General features: G+C 45.7%; 1 protein-coding gene across 1 annotated transcript; it reads right to left on the bottom strand.

Moving 5' to 3' along the window:
* Positions 1-8,673: 8,673 nt before the first annotated feature.
* gnrhr3 (gonadotropin releasing hormone receptor 3) lies at positions 8,674-17,048 on the bottom strand (the record flags this gene model as incomplete). Its single annotated transcript, XM_084441994.1, has 3 exons — positions 8,674-9,092; positions 9,578-9,779; positions 16,509-17,048. The coding sequence occupies 3 exons, from the start codon at positions 17,046-17,048 to the stop codon at positions 8,674-8,676; spliced, it is 1,161 nt and encodes a 386-aa protein (XP_084298120.1).
* Positions 17,049-24,838: the final 7,790 nt, after the last annotated feature.

Raw genomic sequence — 24,838 nt, 5'->3', positions numbered from 1 at the left:
ATTTCCCTGTCTCCTCCTCGGTTAATGTCTAAATGGTGATTGCAGTTTATAATACAGCAAATAGGTCCTCATTCCAGCGTGTTTTTACGCTAGATAAGAAATACAAACCACACAGCGTTTATCCCAGTGTGCTACAACAACTCAGTCTCTTGTCGACCCTTTATTTGCCCCAAATGTCCCACAATACCTTGCGTTATGTTTGCTCATGTGCACGCATTAGTGCACACGCACACACGCACACACACACACACACACACACACACACACACACACACACACACACACACATTCATATTCCCTTACCTTAACCCCAAGCCTACTGTAACCCTAACCCTCACCCTAACCCTAAAAAACAATTGGCTCTGGGCTCCTGTGATAGTCCTCCCAGGCTGTGGTAGTCCTCCCAGGCTGTGATAGTCCTCCCAGGCTGCTGGGCTCTTGTGATAACCCTCCCAGGCTGTGATAGTCCTCCCAGGCTGTGATAGTCCTCCCAGGCTGTGATAGTCCTCCCAGGCTGTGATAGCCTCCCAGGCTGTGATAGTCCTCCCAGGCTGTGATAGTCCTCCCAGGCTGTGATAACCCTCCCAGGCTGTGATAGTCCTCCCAGGCTGCTGGGCTCTTGTGATAGTCCTCCCAGGCTGCTGGGCTCTTGTGATAGTCCTCCCAGGCTGTGATAGTCCTCCCAGGCTGTGATAGTCCTCCCAGGCTGCTGGGCTCTTGTGATAGTCCTCCCAGGCTGTGATAGTCCTCCCAGGCTGTGATAGCCCTCCCAGGCTGTGATAACCCTCCCAGGCTGTGATAGTCCTCCCAGGTTGTGATAACCCTCCCAGGCTGTGATAGTCCTCCCAGGCTGCTGGGCTCTTGTGATAGTCCTCCCAGGCTGCTGGGCTCTTGTGATAACCCTCCCAGGCTGTGATAGCCCTCCCAGGCTGTGATAGTCCTCCCAGGCTGTGATAGTCCTCCCAGGCTGTGATAGCCCTCCCAGGCTGTGATAGCCCTCCCAGGCTGTGATAACCCTCCCAGGCTGTGATAGTCCTCCCAGGTTGTGATAGTCCTCCCAGGCTGACAGAGATCCGTATCTCTGCCCTGCCTCTCAGGGAGACGGCCCCCACACGCGTTCACACTCTCCCCTGCGCTCCACACTCTCCCCTGCGCTCCACACTCTCCCCTGCGCTCCACACTCTCCCCTGCGCTCCACACTCTCCCCTGCGCTCCACACTCTCCCCTGCGCTCCACAGAGGCAAGCAGGGTTTGGTTCTGCAGGTCAGAACACCCATCCAGCTCTCTGGAATGGACACAGCAGCAGCATAGTGATTTTGGATCATAACAGATAGAGTAAACATTTACAAGTCATTATGCGGTGGATCAAAAGGTCATGTTGTCAGGCCTTTGTTTTGTTTGAATGTATTTGCCACCCTCGGAGATAATGTTTCCCTGGCTGATTAAAAAGAAAGAAAACCATGGCTTCTTAAACAGTCAAATGAAGTCAAACGAGGTAAACACGTATTTCATGATGTATACCCTCTATTTCTCATGAAAACGTTAACACACTTCAAAACCTTTTGAACTTGGGGAGGTCTGATATCCCCCCCAGACTGTCTGGAAATGTGTTCTTCATCAGCAAACAAGGAAATAAACAAAGTCATAATCAGAGAGCGGGCTGGAACCTAGAGCAGACATCCAATTTGAACATCTGCTCTAGGATGTCTTCTCTAGGATGTCTGCTCTAGGATGTCTGCTCTAGAATGTCTGCTCTAGAATGTCTTCTCTAGGATGTCTGCTCTAGGATGTCTGCTCTAGAATGTCTTCTCTAGGATGTCTGCTCTAGGATCTCTGCTCTAGAATGTCTTCTCTAGGATGTCTGCTCTAGGATGTCTGCTCTAGGATCTCTGCTCTAGGATCTCTGCTCTAGGATGTCTGCTCTAGGATGTCTGCTCTAGGATGTCTGCTCTAGGATGTCTGCTCTAGGATGTCTGCTCTAGGATATCTGCTCTAGGATGTCTGCTCTAGGATGTCTGCTCTAGGATGTCTGCTCTAGGATGTCTGCTCTAGGATGTCTGCTCTAGGATCTCTGCTCTAGGATGTCTGCTCTAGGATGTCTGCTCTAGGATGTCTGCTCTAGGATATCTGCTCTAGGATGTCTTCTCTAGGATGTCTGCTCTAGGATGTCTGCTCTAGGACGTCTGCTCTAGGATGTCTGCTCTAGGATGTCTTCTCTAGGAGGTCTGCTCTAGGATGTCTGCTCTAGGATGTCTGCTCTAGGATCTCTGCTCTAGAATGTCTTCTCTAGGATGTCTGCTCTAGGATGTCTGCTCTAGGATGTCTGCTCTTGGTTCCAACCAAGCTTCAAGTCATAATCAGAGAGCAATGCTGGATCATGACGTTTTTTTGCCCTCTAAACATCCCTATCTCCTCATTACCAGAGGATACAGAGCGTAATAGAGTGCTAGGTCGCATATTGGTTTCCTGCCAAGAATCTCAATTATCTTTAAACTGAATGTCGACTGGGGAGCTCATGAAAAAAAGAGTAATGACTTATATTAGTATTCCTAGTTTTGAGCTCAAATTAAAAGGATGTTTCGACTCTGTTGTTGCTCCGAGTCCTGTAATGTTGCTTGTTATTTCTGTCAGGGACTGCGGATGTACAGGACTGCAGAAGCATGTGGTAGTTAGCAAAGCTAGCGCCCGTCAGGAGGGTAGAGGAGTGGATGGACCTCAGCTGTGATGATTGAGGCGCCACGAATATGTAATGGCTGCTCCTCAGCAATTTCATGCTGGCATTGGTTATCATTACACTTTAGAGGACATAGGTGTGGTTTTATTGAGCACACAAAGTATTTAAGAGTCAAGTACAAGTTTACAAGTAGATTTCTTTGACCTGTATAAGTTACACAAAAGCTGTCTCTCAAGAGTAGAAGCAGTTGATCAAAACACAGTGCTTTACAAAGACTCACTTGTGGACAATTTCCCCATCAAAGCCTGGCAACACCAGATATCTGGTTGTATTTGTTGGAAGAGTCTAATTTCTTAACTGTTGTGGCGTCTTTACATTCTGAATGTTCCCCATGACCTTCACTAAACCTCTAAAATAAAGCTGCTACATTGAGTTTTGAACCCCAAATGTATTCTGCGTGAAGATAACCTATAATTCATCACAAACGTTTGTGAATACCTGGGTTTTACCTCATCACAGGGCAGAAAGACTCTTCACAGGGCAGAAACAGAAGGAGTACCCTCCTCTAGCTACCCCTGTCTTGTCAATATGTTTAACAGCAGAGAAAATCTTTTCTCAATTGACTTTTCTTAGAGTGACTGAACGTGAAACATGGCCTTAGTTCATATTTCCATGGAAGCGGTACGCCATCAGAGTACAACGACTGTCTGCTGTGTACTGTACGTCACAGCAGAACCATACTTCTGGATTCAGAGGCGTAGAAATCAATCATGGAGCAGGTTACCATGTAATCAAGAGAAACAAAAGAAAACAAGGTCAGCTAGACCTGGATGCTGATTGCTGATGGCCTGTGGCTGTGTGGTAGATTCCTATTAGACCTGCAGCTGATGGTCTGTGGCTGTGTGGTAGATTCCTACCAGACCTGCAGCTGACGGCCTGTGGCTGTGTGGTAGATTCCTACCAGACCTGCAGCTGATGGCCTGTGTGGTAGATTCCTACCAGACCTGCAGCTGATGGCCTGTGGCTGTGTGTGAAGATTCCTGTATTTTCCAACCTTGAGACCTAAAAAATTGGGAGAATTTCCAAACCAAAGCAGTGAGGTGTGTGTGTGTATGAGGGGGTTGAGTCACTTTTGTTTCCTGCATTCTGGTCAATTTTAAAGTATGAAAATAACAAAATAAAACTACTTTTTTATGTTAACTGGAGTTAAACTGAGGCTGGGAAGATGAACGACAATCACCAACGACATCTTCAATCTAACGAGAAGCACCTGGCCACGCCTGGCCAATCAACTCAACTCACCGGCTGCAGCCAATTTACTGGGCACAAAAGCCCAGGGAGAGGAGCGCACAGACGGTCACTAGACTCAGTAAGTTGGGGACAGCGGAGCTCTGCCACGCTGCTAGTCTTCATACCGGAGCCTAACGTTGCGTCTCTTGTGCCCTGCAGATTTGAGCGCGGACCCCGGCCATACAGGACCACGCCCATACAGGACCACGCCCATACAGGACCACGCCCTGCCGACCGAGGAGGCGGACCCCGGCCATACAGGACCACGCCCATACAGGACCACGCCCATATAGGACCACGCCCATACAGGACCACGCCCTGCCCGACCGAGGAGGCGGAGCCCCGAGTCAGCTCGGCTCACCCTTGTCTGAAAACCGTTTAATCGTTCCCTTTGTAGTTCACTATACGAGGAACACTAATAGGGAATAGTGAGTAAGTGAACGGTTTTGATCACAGCTCAGGAGTCTCCCATCGGGGTGGGGTGGGGTGGCAATCCATTATTCATCCATTATTTAATCTACAGTCTCTGTCTTCGTGCTGAGAGAGAGAGACCGAGGGAGAGAGAAAGCGAAAGAGACGAGGACCATTTGCATTATTTCTCATGTGAAACCGTGTGTCTCGTCAGAGGCTCACATGCAGGGGCGATAAAACACATTTCTCCAGAACAGCATGGCTTGCTGTTCTACTCTCTGCCTCTTCAAGCTTACACCAGACAACAACAACAACATCAACAACAGCTACGTTATTCCAAGTATGCAGTACCTCTCCAATCAGTGTTAAGTGCCGACACCTGGCAGACAGTTGCAATGTCGGTTTCATCTTCAATCTTGTATCTCTAATTTGGCTGAAAGTGTCAATGTGAGAGAACTGAGAAACATTCCTATTTAGCAGAAATGAATCCTGTAACCTGTCTTCTCTCATGTTCCCTCTTATTACACACGGTATTGTTTGTATGTCTGTTTGTCGGTTTTGTTGTAACCATGTTTTTATGCTGCCATTTTTGGCCAGGTCACTCTTGGAAAAGAGGTTTTTAATCTCAACAAGTTTTTAACCTGGTTCAATAAATGATATTGATAGATTGATTAATTGGTTGGTTGATTGATTGATTGATTGAGATGGAGTTTTCATATTTCAGTCTGAAGATCTGTCATGCCTCTGAGAACATTTCAGTCCACGTTCCAGTCAAGATATACATTCTGATGAGAGAACAAAGAGAAACACACACACACACACACACACAAACGCACACTTCACAACACACATACACGCATATAAAATGTTTGCATGCACGTGAAAACAATGCGTGTACATCTGTGTGGGTGTGGGAACTGCAGGTGTGTTTGTATGCGTTCAAGTGTGTGTGTGTGTGTGTGTGTGTGTGTGTGTGTGGAGCTCGGCTGATAAGGCTGACAGCAAGGCTGTTTGAACTGTGACACGGAGCCCTCAGATAAGAGGCCTGTTAGAATCCTCCGTCTGTCCTCGTCTCTGTCCTGAGTTGATTAGACACTGATGGTCCTCAGCTCATGTCCTGATGTCCCCGCCTCCACCAATCCCAAGAGTTCGGTGCCCAACATTCCCCCCTCGTCACGAAAAACCTCTGCAGTGGCATCCAAGGTAGCTTTATTGATCTCTTTCTGCTTACAGTATCTTTCTCTGTCTCTTTGTCTCCTACTGTCCACCTCACCCTCTGGAAATGCATTATTGGTTGATTTCCCTTGTGTCCCTCCTGTCTGTCTGTCTGCCTCCTCCTGTCTGCCTGTCTGTCTGTCTGCCTCCTCCTGTCTGCCTGTCTGTCTGCCCGTCTCTGTCTGTCCGTCTGTCTCTCTTTCAGGTCTCTGTCTCTTCCTTGGTTCTGTTTTCCAGGGTGTTCCATCCAGAAGTTTATTCCCCGACAGCCCCAAACGCACTGGAAGAGTCAACTGACTTGCTTCATTTGACTTCCCTCATTTGACGCTCCTATGGCGCACTGCAGGCGTCAGCTTGAATAGGGAGCTGATTTAATTTAGATGGATTTGTCCCCATTTGACGCTCCAAAATGTAAACAAGTTCAGAGTAGAAGCGTCAAGGCAGTTTGACTCGCCTCAAAACGCTTTTGGTGCGTGAGCGGCCATTTAAAACTATTTGTGTATTTCAAAACACTAGTGTCACACTCTTCCAGTGCGTCTGGGGCTTAAGAATGTAGAAAGAAGCAGACAGGCGAAACGCAGAAGACGAGAGCAACAGTGAAACATAACTCCTCTGATAATTAAAAAGATATCCTGATATACGTTTTGGATAATTAGGATAATTTTTAATTCTTGGAAATCCCAAACAGCAAAACATTCTGATATACTGAACGCACAGACAACATAGCGCATTCTAAAATACACAAAACATCTCAGTTTAACTTGTCGCACAGCATCACGTGTTGCATTGCATCCAGGCTGCCAACCAAAGGTTGTAACTGTACTTTTGTTCAGTGAGAACCTTTAAATTAAAAAATGTATGTATTCATCTTTTCTGTGATCAGTCTCAAGTTCAATGTTTTGTGAACTGTCTTGCATACGGGAAAGGACATTAAAATAGTAGCTCACGTTGGATAGTTTTCTAAGGTTGACACCTAAATCTGAAGTTGGAAAAACAAAACTAGAAATCTACTTTTCTTGAAACGTTGTTGAATACAAATATCTATAGTTTGATAGCTTTTCAGGCTCAGGAATGTTCTCATTTGTTGAGGGAATGCAATATCCCACTATGGAAATTCATATTTCTGGACATATGATATTCATGACATTCGACTGTATTAAACTGGAAATATACACCACAAAGACATCTCACGCATAGGCTATAAATCATTATATGTCTTGTGTATTCCCTTCATGAGCTTTGTTAATGTGTCTTTCCTGCACTCAGACAGACAGACTTCTACTTTTAACAATGGTAATGTGAGTGCATAACTATCCAAGTTGACTAGTGTAAACAAAACTAGAAACCTATTGTATTTGACAAGGTTACACTTTTGTTTACAGTCCAGCGTGGACATGGAGCTGACTTACAACGTGCTGAAGAGTGGTACTGAATCAGGCACTGCCGTGGAGGACCAACTGTGCTTAATACAAATTATGTTTTTAAACATTTCTTTTTTCTCTCATAAAAACAGACCGAGAAATTAGGCTGTAACGTGAAGTGTCACCTTGCATTCCAGTAGTTCTGCACTTGCACGTAGTCAAGCGTGAATGTCCTGGATGAACACAGAGATGGGAATCTTTACGACAGGGCAAGTGACATTTTTACCCGTGACATGCAGCGAATGCATCAGTTCTCTGGACATGTTCTCAAGCAGCCTTCTGTTGAATGGTAACAGTTGTTGCATCTGAGAAACTTGAATTGAACTGATTGCGATGCACCCAGTGTTGCATGCTATTACCGGCTGTAGGATGTTCTACAGGCAGCTGTGAGGGGTGTGGAGCAGGGTGTGGTTCTGTTCAGGGGGGTTATTGGAGCAGGATGTGGTTCTGTGTGGTTCTGCTCAGGGGGGTTATTGGAGCAGGATGTGGTTCTGTGTGGTTCTGTTTAGGGGGGTTATTGGAGCAGGGTGTGGTTCTGTTCAGGGGGTTACTGGACCAGGGTGTGGTTCTGTTCAGGGGGGTTACTGGAGCAGGGTTTGGTTCTGTGTGGTTCTGCTCAGGGGGGTTATTGGACCATGGTGTGGTTCTGTTCATGGGGGTTATTGGAGCAGGATGTGGTTCTGTGTGGTTCTGCTCAGGGGGTTATTGGACCAGCGTGTGGTTCTGTTCAGGGGGGTTATTGGAGAAGGGTGTGGTTCTGCTCAGGGGGGTTATTGGAGCAGGGTGTGGTTCTGTCCATGGGGTGTGGTTCTGTTGAGGGGGTTACTGGACCAGGGTGTGGTTCTGTTCAGGGGGAAGGGTTGGAGACAGACATTTACCCTCCATTTTACAGTAATTTAACTAGAACGTGAAATGCAACAACTAACTGTTGTAGATGAATGTTCAAAGGCAGTAGGATTGTATTTGTATCCCATGGATCCTCTTAGTGCAGTGATCAGGAAATTATATTCAGCATCACCTTCAGGAAGGACAACACATGCTGGTTTCAGGGTCTTATTAACCTGAATTACCTTCTAGAACCATCTCCATTTGTCTGTCTCTGTGATCCCAGCTAAAGACTTAATGAATGTCTTAATGAAAAATTACCTTTTTAGAACTTCTACTTTGAACTTACTGCCAACTTTGTCTCTTGACTTGAACTAATGTATACTGTATATGTTTGTAGTTGCCAACTGAACTGTCTCACTGTGACTGTCACTTACCAAAGCAGTCTCGTCTAATTTGTTTCATGAGAAGGCCCTCTTGACAAGACCCTGTATTGAGAGGGTGCTGCATTAAAAGCTTTAGAGCTTTACTCTGTGGTTTGTCTGGGCCACCACAATGGCATAAATGGTATTCACTCACTAATCCCTTCTCACCTCACGGTAAGTTTGACCTTTGGCCTTCATGTGCCTCTCCCAGCACTTCAACAATGTCCTGAAAGCATCAAAGGTTCCACATACCATGTTGGCACCATTTTGACATCATTCCTCAGCCTTCACAGTCTCTATACTCCACAGAATGGGTTTGGTCGCATCCGCATGAATACTTCAAAGTTCTTTCACTGTACTTTCCATGCTGGCATGCCATCGACCTCCAACCTCACTGGGTGATGTGGCTCATCTATCCTGTAGTCCCTTTGGCCTGGTCCACACTGGGACCGTCCGACTCCTGCTCCCCACTGTGGGGGCCCTGTTGGGCGGACAATCGGTCCAAAGACCTGGGCGAAGCGTGGGAATCCCTGGTCTTCCTCCTGCAACTCCAGCACGCCGCCAGGTCGGCCCTGAAGGACGGGGTGTAGAACCCGTAGATGACCGGGTCGCAGCACGTGTTCAAGTGGCCGAACAGGAATAAGGCGTGGTGGATGTACTCCGGCGTGACCTGCAGCATGTCCGGCTGGAACCAGTACCAGATACCCAGCAGATAGTACGGCGTCCAGCAGACGATGAAGGACACCACGATGATGATGGTCATCTTTAGTGTCTTCATACGGGCCTTGGGGATCATGTCTGTGCCGCTGCGCCTCAGGCACGACTCGCCAGCTGGAGAGGTGAGAGATCATTTGAGAATGGAAGACGTCGTAAGAGATCATTTGAGAAGGGAAGACGTCGCGTTCTGTTCATAATTTACGTCTTTCCTGGCTACGGTCAAGGGAACACTGCCAGTCAAATTAATTCTCTAACTGCATGGACATTGGCAGCATATGATGTGTTTGTGTCAATGTAATGTACATGTTGATGTGTCTTAACAGCTCCAGGACCATGACGGAAATAAGTGTTTACACTTCCTCATGTTATCCTTTGGATTCTTGTTGTGTATTAATCCATCAATAAATTCATTCATTCATTCAGCAGGTCATAGGACGCGTGAGACAGTGTTTTGACCCTAACTTGTTGACCCTTTGCAATACAGGAACTGTTACATACTGGTGGTTGAATGTGACAAGACCTTCCCAGCTAGTCAAGACTTAGCCTGATAAGTTTGTCATGTGTGCTGAATCAGGGAGATGGGTTCCATATGGGAGTACCTTTGTTCTTGTGATGCTGCCGGTTGATCTCCACGAGGATCCGGGTGTAGCAGCAGCTCATGACCAGCAGGGGGAACACGTAGAGAGTGACGAAGTCGAACATGTTGTACACCGTCTCCTGCCACCGCTCTTTGAAGCTGCCGTGGGTCACACACTGGGTGAAGTCCACCCCATCGGCCTTAATGGCCCGGAAGATGAAGAGCTGAGGGACAACAGAAGGTGGGATAAGTAGCATCTTAGCACCCTCGCCATAATTTTCTGTACACAATGCCTACATACCATGTGTCCCAGATAGCAAGCGGATGTGTAATGATTCAGAGATACAGTACACAAACATCAGGCTGGTTTGATTCAATTACGTTTGGTTCATCAGATACATCCTCAGTCTGTGTTTTAAATGATTGAGAGAGTTTGACTGAGATACAACATGATTACTATTGTTCCATAACTGAGCGCCCCTGATTGTAATAGAAAACTGGCAGAGCCTAGTGCGGTATACTGACAGCTGTAACCACTTGGCATGTCTCGTATTGAAGCTGGGAACATCACTATTAAACTGAAAGAAGGCTTTACAAGGCAAGGGGATGAGTGCAGGCTCAAACAATACTTTGAAAATAAAAATACAAGTTAAGTATTTATTTAATTATTATTCTTATTAAAGATGGTTGGGATGTTTAACTGTTTAAAGAGGGGAGCTGAATTAATCCAATCACTAAATGTTGTGATTCTACAAAATCTTTTTTGCAATATATGAAGCTTATGTAGGTGTGTAGGATAAGTAGCTCCCCAGATGATATTGCAATATGTGAGGTACGGGTAAATTAAACTAATGTACAGAGTTAATAGATACTTCTGATGAACCAAACTTTGGAATTTACAAATGATGCCAATGGACTTGGATATTTTGTTACGTACAAGATGAATATGACTCTTCCAGCTTAAACATTCATCAATCAACATTCTCAATATGATGAAACTTGATTTTTTAACATTTAGAGATCATTTGTTTAATTTGAACCATTTAGAAATATTTTCTAAGTCAGAATTAGCTTTGGCCATGAGTACAGAGAGATCACTATGCGAGAAGAATACATTTGTATCATCTGCAAAAAGTACAGGAAATAAAGAGGACATAACTGCAGACAAGTCATTAATATAAATAAGAAATGGGAGTGGTCCTAGAATTGATCCCTGTGGGACCCCACAGGTTAAGGTGGCATATTCTGATGAACATCCAATAATGTTGACAAACTGTTGTCGATTTTGAATATAATTGTGCAGCCATTTAAAGGTAATTCCAGAAAAACCATAGTGTAACAGCTTTTGGAGAAAGATGTCATAATTAACAGTGTCAAAAGCTTGGAAAGGATGGATCTGTGCCCAGGAAGCTACATTAAACACTGGAGTTTAGTCATATTTCCCTCTTGCCTTACATTAGCACTGAATTGAGTGTGTGATGTTTTGTCCTGCAGTATTTCTGAGAAATGAGGGTTTCGAGAGAACTGCAACAGCTGAGTCATGTCTGCTGCAGACTTCTCTGTTTAATTGAAACCGTTGGCCTGGCAGCAAGGAACTGACTCAACGTCCCTGAGAACCAATCTCTTAATGGAGCTATATATAACTAAGAATAATCTCACCATGACCCTGTGATTAACAGGAACCGGACGCACCTGTCGCCCCCGTGCCTACGTCCTACTGATCCGCTAAATGCCATGAAAACCAAGGTTCTCCCGGACCATCCACCTCCAACAACAACAGCAGGCGCTGCTCTGAGGGAAATCAATGACTTCAAATACCTGGGCTCACGGGTCAACTCGTCCGAGCAAGACGTTAAAGGTAGGAAGGCACTTGCATGGAGGCACGACCAGCGTGTGGAACTCCAACCTCCCCCGACAAATCAAACTCAGCTTCTTCTATGCAACGGTAGAGTCCATTCTCCTATATGGCTGTGGATGCTGGACCCTGAAGCCCACCCTCCATCCCTCCCTCCCCCAGCAGGGGGGTCTGGGTGCGGCGTCCGCGCCGTTGCTCTCCTGCCAACCTTTTGGGGTCTCCTCTTTGAGCGTTCAGCGCCTCTCCTACATCCGCACCTGCCTGCAAGGCCTTCGCCGCGGTCTGCACTGGGAGCAGTGGAGTCCCATCGTTTTTGGGGGTCTGCTGAGCTCTGGGAAGCCTGGCAGATAACCAGAGGAGCTCATCAGCCACACCCTAAGTCCCCTGCCTGGATGGAATACTTCAGCTAATTCATCCATCCATCCATCCATCCATCCATCCATCCATCCATCCATCCATCCATCCATCCATCCATCCATCCATCCATCCATTCATTCATTCATTCATTCATTCATTCATTCATTCATTCATTCATTCATTCATTCATTCATTCATTCATTCATTCATTCATTCATTCATTCATTCATTCATTGTAAACCATTCTGCTGTTCATCAATCCAGTAAACTTCCTTAAATGCATTCAGTTGCTGTTGTGGTCTTTGAACGTGAATTGAACGATTTGAGGTGGATGAGATTTTGTCACAGAAGGAGACGAACTGAAATGGCTTTCAAAATTGTTTTGGAACACGAATCAAGTCAAAGGAATACTTGTATATTGGATAAATATGGAATTTATTTATTTATTTTTTAAAACCTTAATCTTGCAATCTCATCAGAGCAGAATTGGGATAATTTAACAGAAAGATAGCAAGCAAGTTTTGAGTCCTTAACATTGAACAGTTTGCTGTGAGATGTTAAACATGCAGCGAAGCTGCAGCATGGAATATTAACGCCGGCTTTTGTTCCGTCACTGACAGCTATTTCTGTGAGAGAAGTGTGAGGCTGTGAAGTGAAACCTCAGTGATTTTTTTCATTTTTTCGGGCTTCTAAATGAAGACACACTGTCTCTCACTATCCCCCCAGCACACGCACACACACACACACACACACACACACACACACACACACACACACCTCCCCCCAGGTTTCATCTGATGCTGCACGTCACTGACTCTCAGTAATCCAACCAATCAGAGCAGTGCTCACTGCCGGTACGCCCCTCTTGTTCCCATGATATGATGGGAGGGCGTCTCCCCATCTACCCCGCTTGTCCTTGCCCCTGCCCCTGCAACGTGGGGGGGGGGGGGCTGTAGTCACGTGGGCGCTCTGCTGATGCGGCACGGCTGTGTGAATCTGCAGTTGCCTCTCTCTTTCTCTCTCTCTCTCTCTCTCTCTCTGCATCACAGCTGAATATTAGATCAGAGGGGCGGACCCCGGGGGGTCCGTGAATCACTCGCCCCCCCCCCCACCAGGTGCACAGATAAAACTCCCAGCAGCTCCGGAGCCGATCCTGACAGAAACGAGGCCTATTTGTCTCCCTGGATCCTTAAGTCTATCATCATAAGGGAAGATGTATTTCTTCTGATCCCTCTCTGAGATGCAAGGAGCCGTACTGTCTCTGTTTCAGTGCACCGGAATGCAATTATAGCACCATTAACCGTGCGAGACTAAGCACACAACCATAGTGATGTGTTCTTTAGTCACAGCATGCCTTCTTTATAAATTGGGTAAATTGTACAAACAAACTCAGTTGGAGTTTGAATTGCATGAGAACAGACCACATTACTGTAGTTATACTTGATGCATTTGTGTTGTAATGGGACTGGATTTCCTACATTTTGTATGAAGAAGCCTCCATACATTTGCTTGAATGCCAAGTTCAGTGGAAATGTTTTTGAATTCATCCATCTACAATCACAGAAGCTATCCTTACAGACCAGGACCCATTTTCACTTCAGGCTTGGTGTGCTTCAGTTGTCTGGGGCACACTGAGGAGGTCTTTTCAATTATTTAAATGGAAGGATTGCATTTTCCCTTCAGACTAGAGACGTTCTCGAAGGGTCAACATGACAGCCAGAACTGAAGGTGAGGAGAGTACAAAATCTGTGTGTGTGTGTGTGTGTGTGTGTGTGTGTTTGTTTGTTTGTGTGTGTATCATTGTGTAACCTTGACATGATAACTTGAACACCTACTTTAAAATGAACTCAACTGTCATCCCATCAGTCACTGGGGCAAGAGCCCCTACCGGTCCATGAGACATCTGGTGTGCCCACTGATTTATTATCTGCCCAGGTATGAGTGGCTTGACTAGATGATTGATGAGCGCTGCATCACACCACTTTGAGGCCGTGGCCTTTAAAGGAGTAACATGCTGGTAGCATTTGCATACCAGCAGTAAAGAAAACAAATAAAAATCTGTCTCAAGTCTTGTGGAAATAGAAAAGGATAATGGACACGGAGATACCGGGGCTGGAGAATCTGAAACCTTCTTGGCTTTCGTTCCTGTGAAAGTAAAAAACGAGGAATAACAAAATAATTGAAACGTATGTCTTTCTAGACGACGGCAGCACCGGCTGTTTTTATACAGAAGCACTTCTCAAACAGCTTCAAACGACTGGAAGGATAACTGACATGCTTCTGTGCACAATGAACAAAGAGCAAGTTTTCAAGATGGCTATTGCATCTGATTTGGAGATGGAAAGCAATGAGTATATTCGTCTTCCAAATACATATACACAAGAGGAAATCCCTGTAAAAAATGAGAATATTCCCACAGAAAAAGATTTGGAACAATGGCCATATTTAAGAGAGGTTCCTCAAATCAATGCTGTCAACGGCCTACTGCTGGGCAGCAACATACGAAAAGCCTCAGAACCATAATCAGCAAGGAAAATGAACCATATGCTGTTAAAACTGTCCTAGGATGGACTGTAAATTGTCCCTTTCAGAAGGCAAGTGTCTCCAAAGATGGAAAGAAAGTCGTTATGGCTCACAGAGTTTCTGTTGTCCAGCTAGAGGAGTTGAGTTCAATTGAGCATGACTTCCCAGAGCGTCACCATGAGGAGCGCCTTGAAATGTCACTGGAAGACAGAATGTTTATGGAAAGTGTCTCCAAGTCCGTCAAATTGGAAGTTGGACATTACAGCATTGGATTGCCTCTGAGGAAGGGAGACACTGAATTTCCCAACAATCGATCGACTGTCACTGAACAGAGAACCCTCAACCCGAAGAAGTTTTGCAAAGATTAGCACATTTTATGAGGAATACAAAATGTTCAAGGCCAAGACAAGCCAGAGCAAAAGGGTTTGGTACATACCACCCCATGGGGTACCACCCCAAAAAGCTCAAGTTGAGAGCAGTCTTTGATTGTGGTGCTAGCTACCAACTCCTCCAGGGTCCTGACTTGACAAGTAGTCTTGTCAGAGTTCTTACCAGACTGCGCCAGAAACCGTTTGGCTTCATGGGTGATATTGAAGGGATGTTTCATCAGGTCAAGGTCCCAGAAGAAGACTCTGATCTCTTAAGGTTTCTCTGGTAGCCTGACGGAGATTGAAGCAAGGAGCTTAAAGAGTACAAAATGGCAAAGGACAACATGGACCGATTTGACCCAGACCCATCTCAACAGTGCTCAGAAACTTCTACGTAGACGATAGTTTCACATCTGTGGAGAGTGAGGGTGAAGCACTGGCCCAGCCTGATCACTTTGTGTGCCAGAGGTGGCTTTAAACTGAACAAGTGGATCAGTAATAACAGAGCATTGATCCACTCCATACTGGATGAGGATTGAGCCAAGGAGACCTGGATTTTGATTAAGACATCCTGCCTGTCGAGAGGGCATTAGGTGTACAATGGTGCATTGAGACAAAAGCTTTCAAATTCAAAATCCAGCTCCAAGATAAACCACTGACTCGGCAAGGGATTTTATGGTGGATTCCATTCATGATTTTATCAATGGTGGCTTTTTTTTGCATTATGCTGATGCAAGCGAGAGTGGCTACGGGACAGTGTCCTACATGAGAATGTCAAACAGGCACCACCAAGTTCACTGCTTTTGTCATCGGCAAAGCTAGAGAAGCCCCTCTAACACCTGTTCCCATCCCAAGAATGAAGCTCAAAGCAGCTACTACAGCTGTGAGAATGGATGGAATGATGCAAGCAGAGCTCAAGGTCTCTCCTGTGCCATCAGTTTGTTGGACCGACAGCACTTCGGTGCTTAAATACATCAAGACCCAGATAGCAAGCGGATGTGTAATGATTCTGGGCCATATATGGGCCGGAACTAAGCCACAAGGGCCAGATCTGGCCTGTATATGGCCCAGATCCGCTTGTTATCTGGGGAACAACAACAATGTTCATCACGCCTCTCTGCCAAGGAGGATACGCCTGCCCTGTCGTAAAGGACACAGTGGTGGGTACTGAAACTATCACCAGTGAACATCTCAAGGCAGAGTGATAGCTTTGATTGATTGATTGATTGATTGATTGATTGATTGATTGATTGATTGATTGATAGGGGGTCCAGGCACCCTAGAGTAGAAATACTGTAGCAGCAGTTCTGTAGATAATATCACCGTAATCCAAAACTGAGAGGAGAACCGCATCAACAATCTCTTTTCAATCCTTTTTCTACTGCATAGAGGGAAACAAGATTTGTTTCTATGAAGGAAACCAATTTTCTGTCTCAGTTTGGTGACAAGGGGCCCTCATTTTTAAACGCGAGTTTAAAACGAGTTTTTTCGAAGCAACCGTCGGTATTTATCAAAAATGAACTTGAATACTTAGGCTATAACTAGGGCTAGTTTGTTCTTAGTAAGACATGGTGCAATCGGCCTCTGGTTCAGCTTCGTTCTCATAACTTGTGATTTGTAAAAAAAGGGAAAAAAAACTTTGCAAAGAACAGAGGAAATATTTAACTTCCTTATTGGCTCGGTGCCAATAAATAATAAATACATGTTTGAGAAATAAATAATAATAATAATAATAAATAAAACTGTTTCCATCCAGCAATCCATGACCTTTGCCCTCTCTGTGCACCTGTCGACCCCCTCCCCTGCCTCCACCCCGGCCTCGACCCCCTCCCCGGCCTGAACCCCCTCACCTGTGGTGACGCCAGCAGCAGACTGAGTCCCCACGCCAGGCCCAGCATCCTCTTGTTCCTCTGGTGGGCGTTGAGCGAGTCCAGGGGGTGCAGGATGGCGTGGTGCCGGTCCAGGCTGATGACCACCAGGATGAAGGCGGAGGAGTGCATGGCGAACAGCTTGAGGAAGCACAGCAGCTTGCACATGGCGTCCCCGGCGTACCACTGCACCGTGATGTTCCACGCGGCGTCCAGCGGCATCACCACGAACGTCATCATCAGGTCCGCCGACGCCAGGCTGACGATCAGCGGCCGCAGGTGCGACGCCAGCCGCCGGCCACGCCCCCGGCACACGCTGACCAATAAGGCGAGGTTGCTGCAGGCGGCGAATAGGAAGAGGACGAAGGTGGCGCCGACGCGGACCTGGGCGGCGCAGGTGAAGGCGGGCACGTCCCAGTCGGACAGCGCCGGAGGCTGGGAGGAGTTGGACACGAGCACCGGTGCTGGGGAACCCGTGGGGACAATGTCCGTCGCCCCTGGGAGGGACAGGTTCCTAGACATTCTGGAAGAGACAACATATGGTTTATGTTATAATAATAATAATAAATAATAATAATAATAGCTAAATACAAATACATTTATAATTGATAATATTTAATTATAATAATAAATAAATAAAAGAATTATTATGACTAATAATAATAATTAATAAAATTAATAAAATTAATAAAATTAATAAAATTAATAAAATTAATAAAATTAATAAAATTAATAAAATTAATTAATTAATAATAATAATAATAGTAATTATATTAATAAATAAACGTTTATTTGTGTAGCACCATTCATACAAATGAATGCAGCTCAAAGTGCTGTTAATGCACAGTGGCTTCATGGAGGTGCTCAAGGCCTGATGCTGAAACCCAATTATCCCTCACTAGGCCAGAGTGGGAGGTATACAGTGTGATTACAGAATTTATATTCATACAGTATCATGACCATATTCAATTCAAATTCAAAGTACTTTATTTTCCTCTAGGAACCTCTTTTGTGGAGTGGAAGAGAATACAGATCTACCACACAATAAACATTACATTTACAGATTAAAATATAATGCTATGGATAAATACAAAATAGTGCGTACAGTGCATAGTGCTTGTGTGTGTGTGCGCGTGTGTGATTCATATCATTATCGTGTTCATATCATAGTTGTAACTTCAAAATGTGCGGTTTTATTTGTTTTGCAGATGGTGTACCCAAAGTGACTTAAGAGGAGTGAGTATGACTGTTTATATTAGGGCTTTTCTGTTTTCATCACATGTACAGTAGGTCCATCAACCACCTCGTTAGGGAGACACTGAGATGATGAAAATAACAATTATCTCCTGAGCAGGACCTCAAGTGACATATTGATCTTGCGGAACTGAAATGAAAATGCCGGTACAGTAATTGCTCGGCGTGATGTACAGGGAGCTGTTACTGTAGAAACGGTACTGTAGCCTATATGTCTTCATGGACATTCACACCAGACTGGTCATTGCTAATGAGCAGCACTCTCCAACTCATAACTAAATATCCACAGTGTAAGTCAAAGTATAATCAGGCTTGTACTGCCCCTCCACTCTCATAAATCTGCCCCTGGTTGGTTATTGCTTCTGGTTGGCCTCCCAGATATGGCTGAGAGTGGCTGTGAGTTACAATAAGCCCTGTTTCTGCCTGCTGGCAAACGGCCCATTCAGCCAGTCTGAGAACTTTATCTGTGTGCTATAGGCTGCACTGTATCAAAGTAGATTTTATATTCACATGAGAGAGGAAATGTTCTAACCTATTCTCCGCTGGGGGAATGCATAACTGTGTGGCTGTGTACTGTATGCAAGTAAAAGATGATGATGTCCTCACACAGTATAAGGTCTCTGTCCCTGCTTTATTCACCCCCAACTAATGCACACAAGTAACGTTTCGCCCACAAGGGCTTCTTCAGATAACAGGATCTTCATTCCAGGTGCCCTGATGTATGCTATGTCCATTCACCAATTAGTGACTGAGTTTCCTCCATCTGCGTGGGTGTGGTTTCCCTGTCTGAGGGCAGAAATGTGTACTGTATGCATACACCAGTAAACAGCCTCAACATTTATCACAGATATACTGTAGGCAAGATACAGTATAGGAAATATAGGCCTGTTTGTATTAAGTGCCTATAATAACACATGCAGCCTATCACATAAACAGTATAATGCAGTAGATTGATTTGGAATAATCAAGCATTTTTCCCTGAATGCATTGCAGTTTAAAAGTAATGTAAGTAATGAGAAGACACCCAATGGGTTTCCTGTGTACAGTCCAACAAGGAAAACATCCCGTTCTACGATCAATAAACGTGCAATTTACCAACGACTGCAATCACCCCCTCATCACTGAGGCACCAGTCATTACCAGCTGAGCGCCACCAGCCCATACCTCTGAGGGGAAATGAGGGAATAACAGAGCCCCCCCCGCCCCCCCCCCCCCCCCCCACCGCACCCCCCCCCACCCCCGCTGGGTTCAAAGAAAGGCCTGGCGGTATACAGGTCACTGTGTAAACGTGATCCATAGGGTTTTTATGCCACTTTATGGGCGATGCAATCAGTTCCCGCACATCGCCCGCTGTAGCTCGGCCTGTGTTTGGCCCCGGGGGGGGCAGCTGTCAGAGCCCAGGAGCGGTATTGTGCCCCCTGATTGTGAAGAGTGATTCATGGTGGTGGAGTGACGTGTGCCGGCGGGGGGGGGCGGAGGGGGGGGGACTCCGGGGGCAAAGACAACCGCTGACAGCGTTGGGCGGATCTGAGGAGTTCACAGTCAGAGGAGGTGAGGGAAAAGATGTGACTTTGACTCATTGGAAGATTGTTATTATCACACCGCACCTGGTGAGGTGTTGAATGAGGGCATAGAGATATGAAGAGCATATGAGCCATGAATGACGTCATGATCTATATTCATCTAAAGGTGTGTGATGTGATCGTATGGTATGCTTCTCTCTCTGGTCTGGAGAACGTTGGAGAACTGCTAGGTGTGTACACATCGGTTTCATCATCATAAGGGTTCGTTGGTTTTCTCGAGAACCTCTGTTTGATTATATGGTACCCACACCAAGAAGGATTCTCCAAGGGTGGTTCTACCACAGGAACAACCAAAGAACCCTTCATAGTTCTAGGTAGCAACCTTTTTCAAGAGTGTATTTAGATGTATAAATCTATTTATAAGATTCTACAGAGACAGTCACTGTATTTGTGCTCTCTCTTAGAATGCATGTAAATCTATTCACACCAACATGTCATTCTCAATCCAAACAAGATAAGACTCTTCAAAGACACATGCTGTGTGTTTCAAGACAACATTGAGCGAAATTGACCCTCAAGAAAGAAGTACTGTATTGAAAGCTTGCTGGGAGGAGGTCAATGTTGTTTGTGTCGCATGTTGCATCCTTTTCCCCACAATATTGGCTCAGGATGTGGAAGAGTACAGCGCCTGACCTTCGACCCTCACCAGGGCTGTCAACGCCTGACACGCTCGCCATGTGAATACTAGCGGGGAGGGACACGATCCCTCTGCTCCCTGACAATGTGACAGCAAAATGTCACAATGAAACATGGAGAAAACGCTGGCGCAGTGTAACTCCTCATTCTCTTGGCAGCTAGCTGACCTTATAGGGGGAACTGTTAGGGGGATCTCACCATGTTTATTAATCTTTTACAAAGGTCGCTGTCCTTCTTGAGGACTCCTATGGGTAGACGGTGTTGGATCTTGGTCTGTAGTGTGAGGAGGGGAGGATGTTCTTTAGATGGGTGTTGTACCACTCAAATGCAGCCTGAAGTGATGATTTGTATTAATTTCAAGAATAAAATGTAATTTGGGCATGTCTTTTGCGTCCTAATTGTGCCCTGAGCTCTAGATGAACACTTGTACTCATCATTTTTGTTCCCCATTTAAATCATCAAATCACTGATCTCAGCTCGGCCGGCTGTGGAGTTTAGGGGCGAAAAGTACAAACGAGCTGAATAATTGAGCTGATTCGATTCAATCTTCGGCTGAACTACCGACCACCTGCTCCACTGAGCTACAGGCTTTTGGTGGTGTAACCCAGTGAAACGTGGAGTAGCTGGTGAAACTCACTCCTCAAAGGAGCGCTGACAGTCCCTCCCAGATGGACGTCCCTATTGGTGCAGCTGTCGGCGCGTCCGCCTCCCGCGCCGACGACCCGCGTTATAATCCCGCCCTGGGCATGCGGAAACGGATGGGTTACAGTGGCAAAGCTAGCTACGTGGGAGTGGGGCGGCCATGTTGTGTTTGTGTCCTGTAGAGGCCCCAAGTCAGCTGGACAGTGAGGATGAAAGCAATCGCTGACAAGAAACACAGTGGCACCTTTGACAGTTAGCCACGTGACAGTAGCACCACCACCATCACTCACAGCAGGTCTTGGACTGAGGTTTTGGACTGAGACCGCGCGGGTCTCATGATTGACATGTCTCCTTACAGATCAACGCCTCCCACTGGACACCTGTTGTGACACTGCGACCTCTAAGTTTAGAAAAGATAAGATAAAACATTATTGGCCGGGTTTCCCGATAAAGAACCTTCTTAAGGAACCCTTCTTAAGCAACCCTTTGTATGGGAGTTAAGAAGTCGGCTACTTTGGAGTTAAGCGCTTCATTTACACATCATGGAAATTAATCTTTTAGGTCTGCAACAATTGTAAAGGGTTGCAATCTTGAACACCGTGACCCTGCTACAGTAAGTAGCCTAGCCATCCCCTTTCACTCAGGTAACTCTCAACACGGTGCATTCCCCTGAAGACAGCCGGTCTATTCACCCAGGGCCCTGTCTCTCTCTGGCTGATAACACCCACAATGCCGTCAGAGCGGCACAAAGCCCGATTCTGTCTCCCTGCTACTCACAAACTAATCCACCTATCAGGTGAGAAGACCTTGGATGTGCGCGTCTCTGTGTGTGTGTGTGTGTGTGTGTGTGGTAGTGAGCGCGTGTGTTTTGTGCTCACAATGTCACGGGCCAGCAGTGACGACGCTCTCTTTGAAGTGCATCATTGATTTTCGGAAATCATCTACCATCGGGACATTCAGGAAGGCAGTATCCACTCTGTGCCGCCCATACAAAGACACCTGAGACCACTTGAATGTGGAATGGGTTTTGATTCATCACTTTGAGTGTGTGATGGCATACAGCCGTCTCTCTCTGCCGCGTCATGCCCTGATACCGGAAGAGACTTCACCTCCTCCCTCGTGTCCTTCAAGCACGTCCAAGTGTGGCTTTGCACCGTATGAGGGATTAAGCAGATTTAGGATGCACTGGTACATTCCGTGGCTTCACATTTTTCAGCATTTCCAAAGCACTCGCGCACGCACGCACGCACGCTCACACACACACACACACACACACACACACACACACACACACACACACACACACACACACACACTCTCAGGCACAAACTCATTCTCTTTCACACAATATCTGCTACTCTCTTTTCTCCTCGCCCTTTCTTTCTTTCTTTCTTTCTTTCTTTCTTTCTTTCTTAAACCCTTCAACACCACCTCTGTCCGTGTAGCCTAATTGATGTGTTCCCCATTTAGACCTAGGCGTCCTATCTACCTGTTAACATAATAGACTTGAGCCGGAGTGAATGTCTTTTCCTAGCACTTGCCTTGTAGCCCTTGCCTTGGCTTGAGCACATGGTAATCACTCTGGTTAATCACTTAATCAAAATTTTCTTGATGGGCAGTGATTGTTTTCCCATCGTTGAGGTTTTCCTGGCTCCCTGCGGTATCTGAAGGACATGGCATCAGGTTTCCTAGTAAATCATTCACCATGCATCTCAACAGATTTCGATTTACATTAGCCCACAGCCTGCACTCTGAGAAACGAGCTTTGGTGTCAGTGGGAATATATATAGGCTACGGAATATATATAAATTAATGCAATGTGTCGCTTTTGCTACATAAGCTTATTGGTTTGTGCTAGGGGAAGATGTTTTGGTCGATTCGGGAAACTGCTTTCCTCAGCAAACTGAAAACCTCTTAACCCGACTGGAGTAGTCTATGGAAATCAATATAAAGCAAACCCATGTGTTTTATAATTTTGTTGGCTTAAATAACAAATGTTTAGTTCATATTGTAGATGGAAACCAACACACCCACAGGTTCACTTTACAGATTCAGATTCTGGTGCTATGGGCCAGCCTACGGGTGATTCATGTTCAATAATACATCTGCTCATGCAGAAAAATGCGAGCTACAGTATAATCCTCTTACCTGGGAAAATGTTCAAGTCACTTGGGTAGGCAACATTCCTTAGGCTGCTGGAGCCAATATCCTACCTCCATAGGTTGGTCATTCTAATTCAAAGTTATGTAATGAAATGAAAAAAAAAAACAGTTTAATCCTTTATGCAACATCAACGACGATTACAAACACTATGGAATAAGTCTTCAAAGTGATAGGTTATGCTTTTCCATCACTGCAACTTCGTATGTGTTCTTGTCGGTGAGATGTAGTCCAGTATCCGTTGATATAAGTCTAGGGTCTTTCAAAAATGCTGTTTTAATCTCGATGTGGCTGCAGACTCCGAGGCGTGCAGAGAGCCGGAGCAGCTTGACTGCAGTGGAGCGCGCTGCTCTGTCCCACCGGCGCTCGAGCCTAGTTCAGAGAGACAGGGAGCTGTCCGCGCGCGCAGGTACTGAACCGCTGAGTCGATCGAGATCCATCGATTAGATTAGATTAGGCTCTGAAGAGGTTAGATTAGGCTCTGAAGAGGTTAGATTAGGCTCTGAAGAGGTTAGATTAGGCTCTGAAGAGGACTGGATTAGATTAGGCTCTGAAGAGGACTGGATTAGATTAGGCTCTGAAGAGGACTGGATTAGATTAGGCTCTGAAGAGGACTGGATTAGATTAGGCTCTGAAGAGGACTGGATTAGATTAGGCTCTGAAGAGGACTGGTTTGTCAGACTGGTTACTCTTTTTTTTTTTCATCCATGATGTGTCAAAATGCTATAAAAAGTAGGCTCTCTATAGACAGCTTGGTTCCACTATTGGCTATCCGAAGAGCTGATGTGATATTTAAATAAACAAACAAATAAATAAACACACAAATCAAGACAGTAGCAGCCTGTTTACATCCAGTCAATTTCATAAGTTTGCGTCACGAAAGACGCAATTTACCCCGAGCTGCTAAAGTTCCCACATTGGCGCTGTAAGGCAATGAACAGCAATCGTCAGCGAACTAGTGAATTATGTCACTTCCCTAGTTACCCACCTCACTCACACTATAAAGCAATTAGCGTCAATTATCACAGTCGTCAGCGAACTACTGGACCAGGGGTGGCCAACCAGTCAGAGACTAAGAGCCACAAAAATTACTGTGGTACCACCCAGAGCCACACCATATATACCAGCGTTTCTCAACCTTTTTTTCAGTCACCGCACCCTTCATAAGTACTTAAAATCCCAAGGCACCCCAGTCTAAAATAAGAAGAAAAACATTATTGTCCATTAAATATACATTTAAAGTTAATTTATTTAAAATTAATACATACAACAAGATATTTTCTGACATAATATATTTTGGACTGGGCTGGGTTAGGCTGGACTGGGCTGGGTTAGGCTGGACTGGGCTGGGTTAGGCTGGACTGGACTGGGTTAGGCTGGGCTGGACTGGGCTGGGTTAGGCTGGACTGGGCTGGGTTAGGCTGGGCTGGACTGGGTTAGGTTGGGCTGGACTGGGTTAGGCTGGACTGGACTGGACTGGACTGGACTGGGCTGGGCTGGGCTGGGCTGGGCTGGACTGGGCTGGGTTAGGTTAGGCTGGGCTGGGTTAGGCTGGACTGGACTAGACTAGACTGGACTGGGCTGGGTCGGGCTTGACTGGACTGGGTTAGGCTGGACTGGACTGGGCTCGGGATTTGAGGCTTTGAAATGTCCCAATGATGTCTGGCATATCAGACAGAATGGCTTACCATTACGTTCTATGAAGAAAAAATTACTCTCCCCACTCGGGTAAAAAATGTCCTGTGTTCGTCTTCATATTTTCTTTTCGCTGCGCATTTCTTTCCAGACATTCTTTGGTTGTGTACAGTAGCCTAGGCTACGTTAGCTTTTGTCGTAAAAGAGAATGACCCACGCAAAGCAAATTATTTTGTTTACAATAGGTGCGTTTACATGACAAATATTTTTCAATCTGGTTGATTTCAAGCTGATTTCATCTTGAGCGTATACATGGGATACAAAGTAAACTGGTTGGATGTTTACATGAGACAACGAAACAAATGTTTCGAACGCGCACGCAGCCGTGAGTGATTGCGTTAC

The sequence above is a fragment of the Borostomias antarcticus genome (assembly GCF_949987555.1).
Source record: "Borostomias antarcticus genome assembly, chromosome: 8".
In the NCBI taxonomy this organism is placed as follows: Eukaryota; Metazoa; Chordata; class Actinopteri; order Stomiiformes; family Stomiidae; genus Borostomias; species Borostomias antarcticus.
This window is presented reverse-complemented; position numbering and strand designations above follow the sequence as displayed.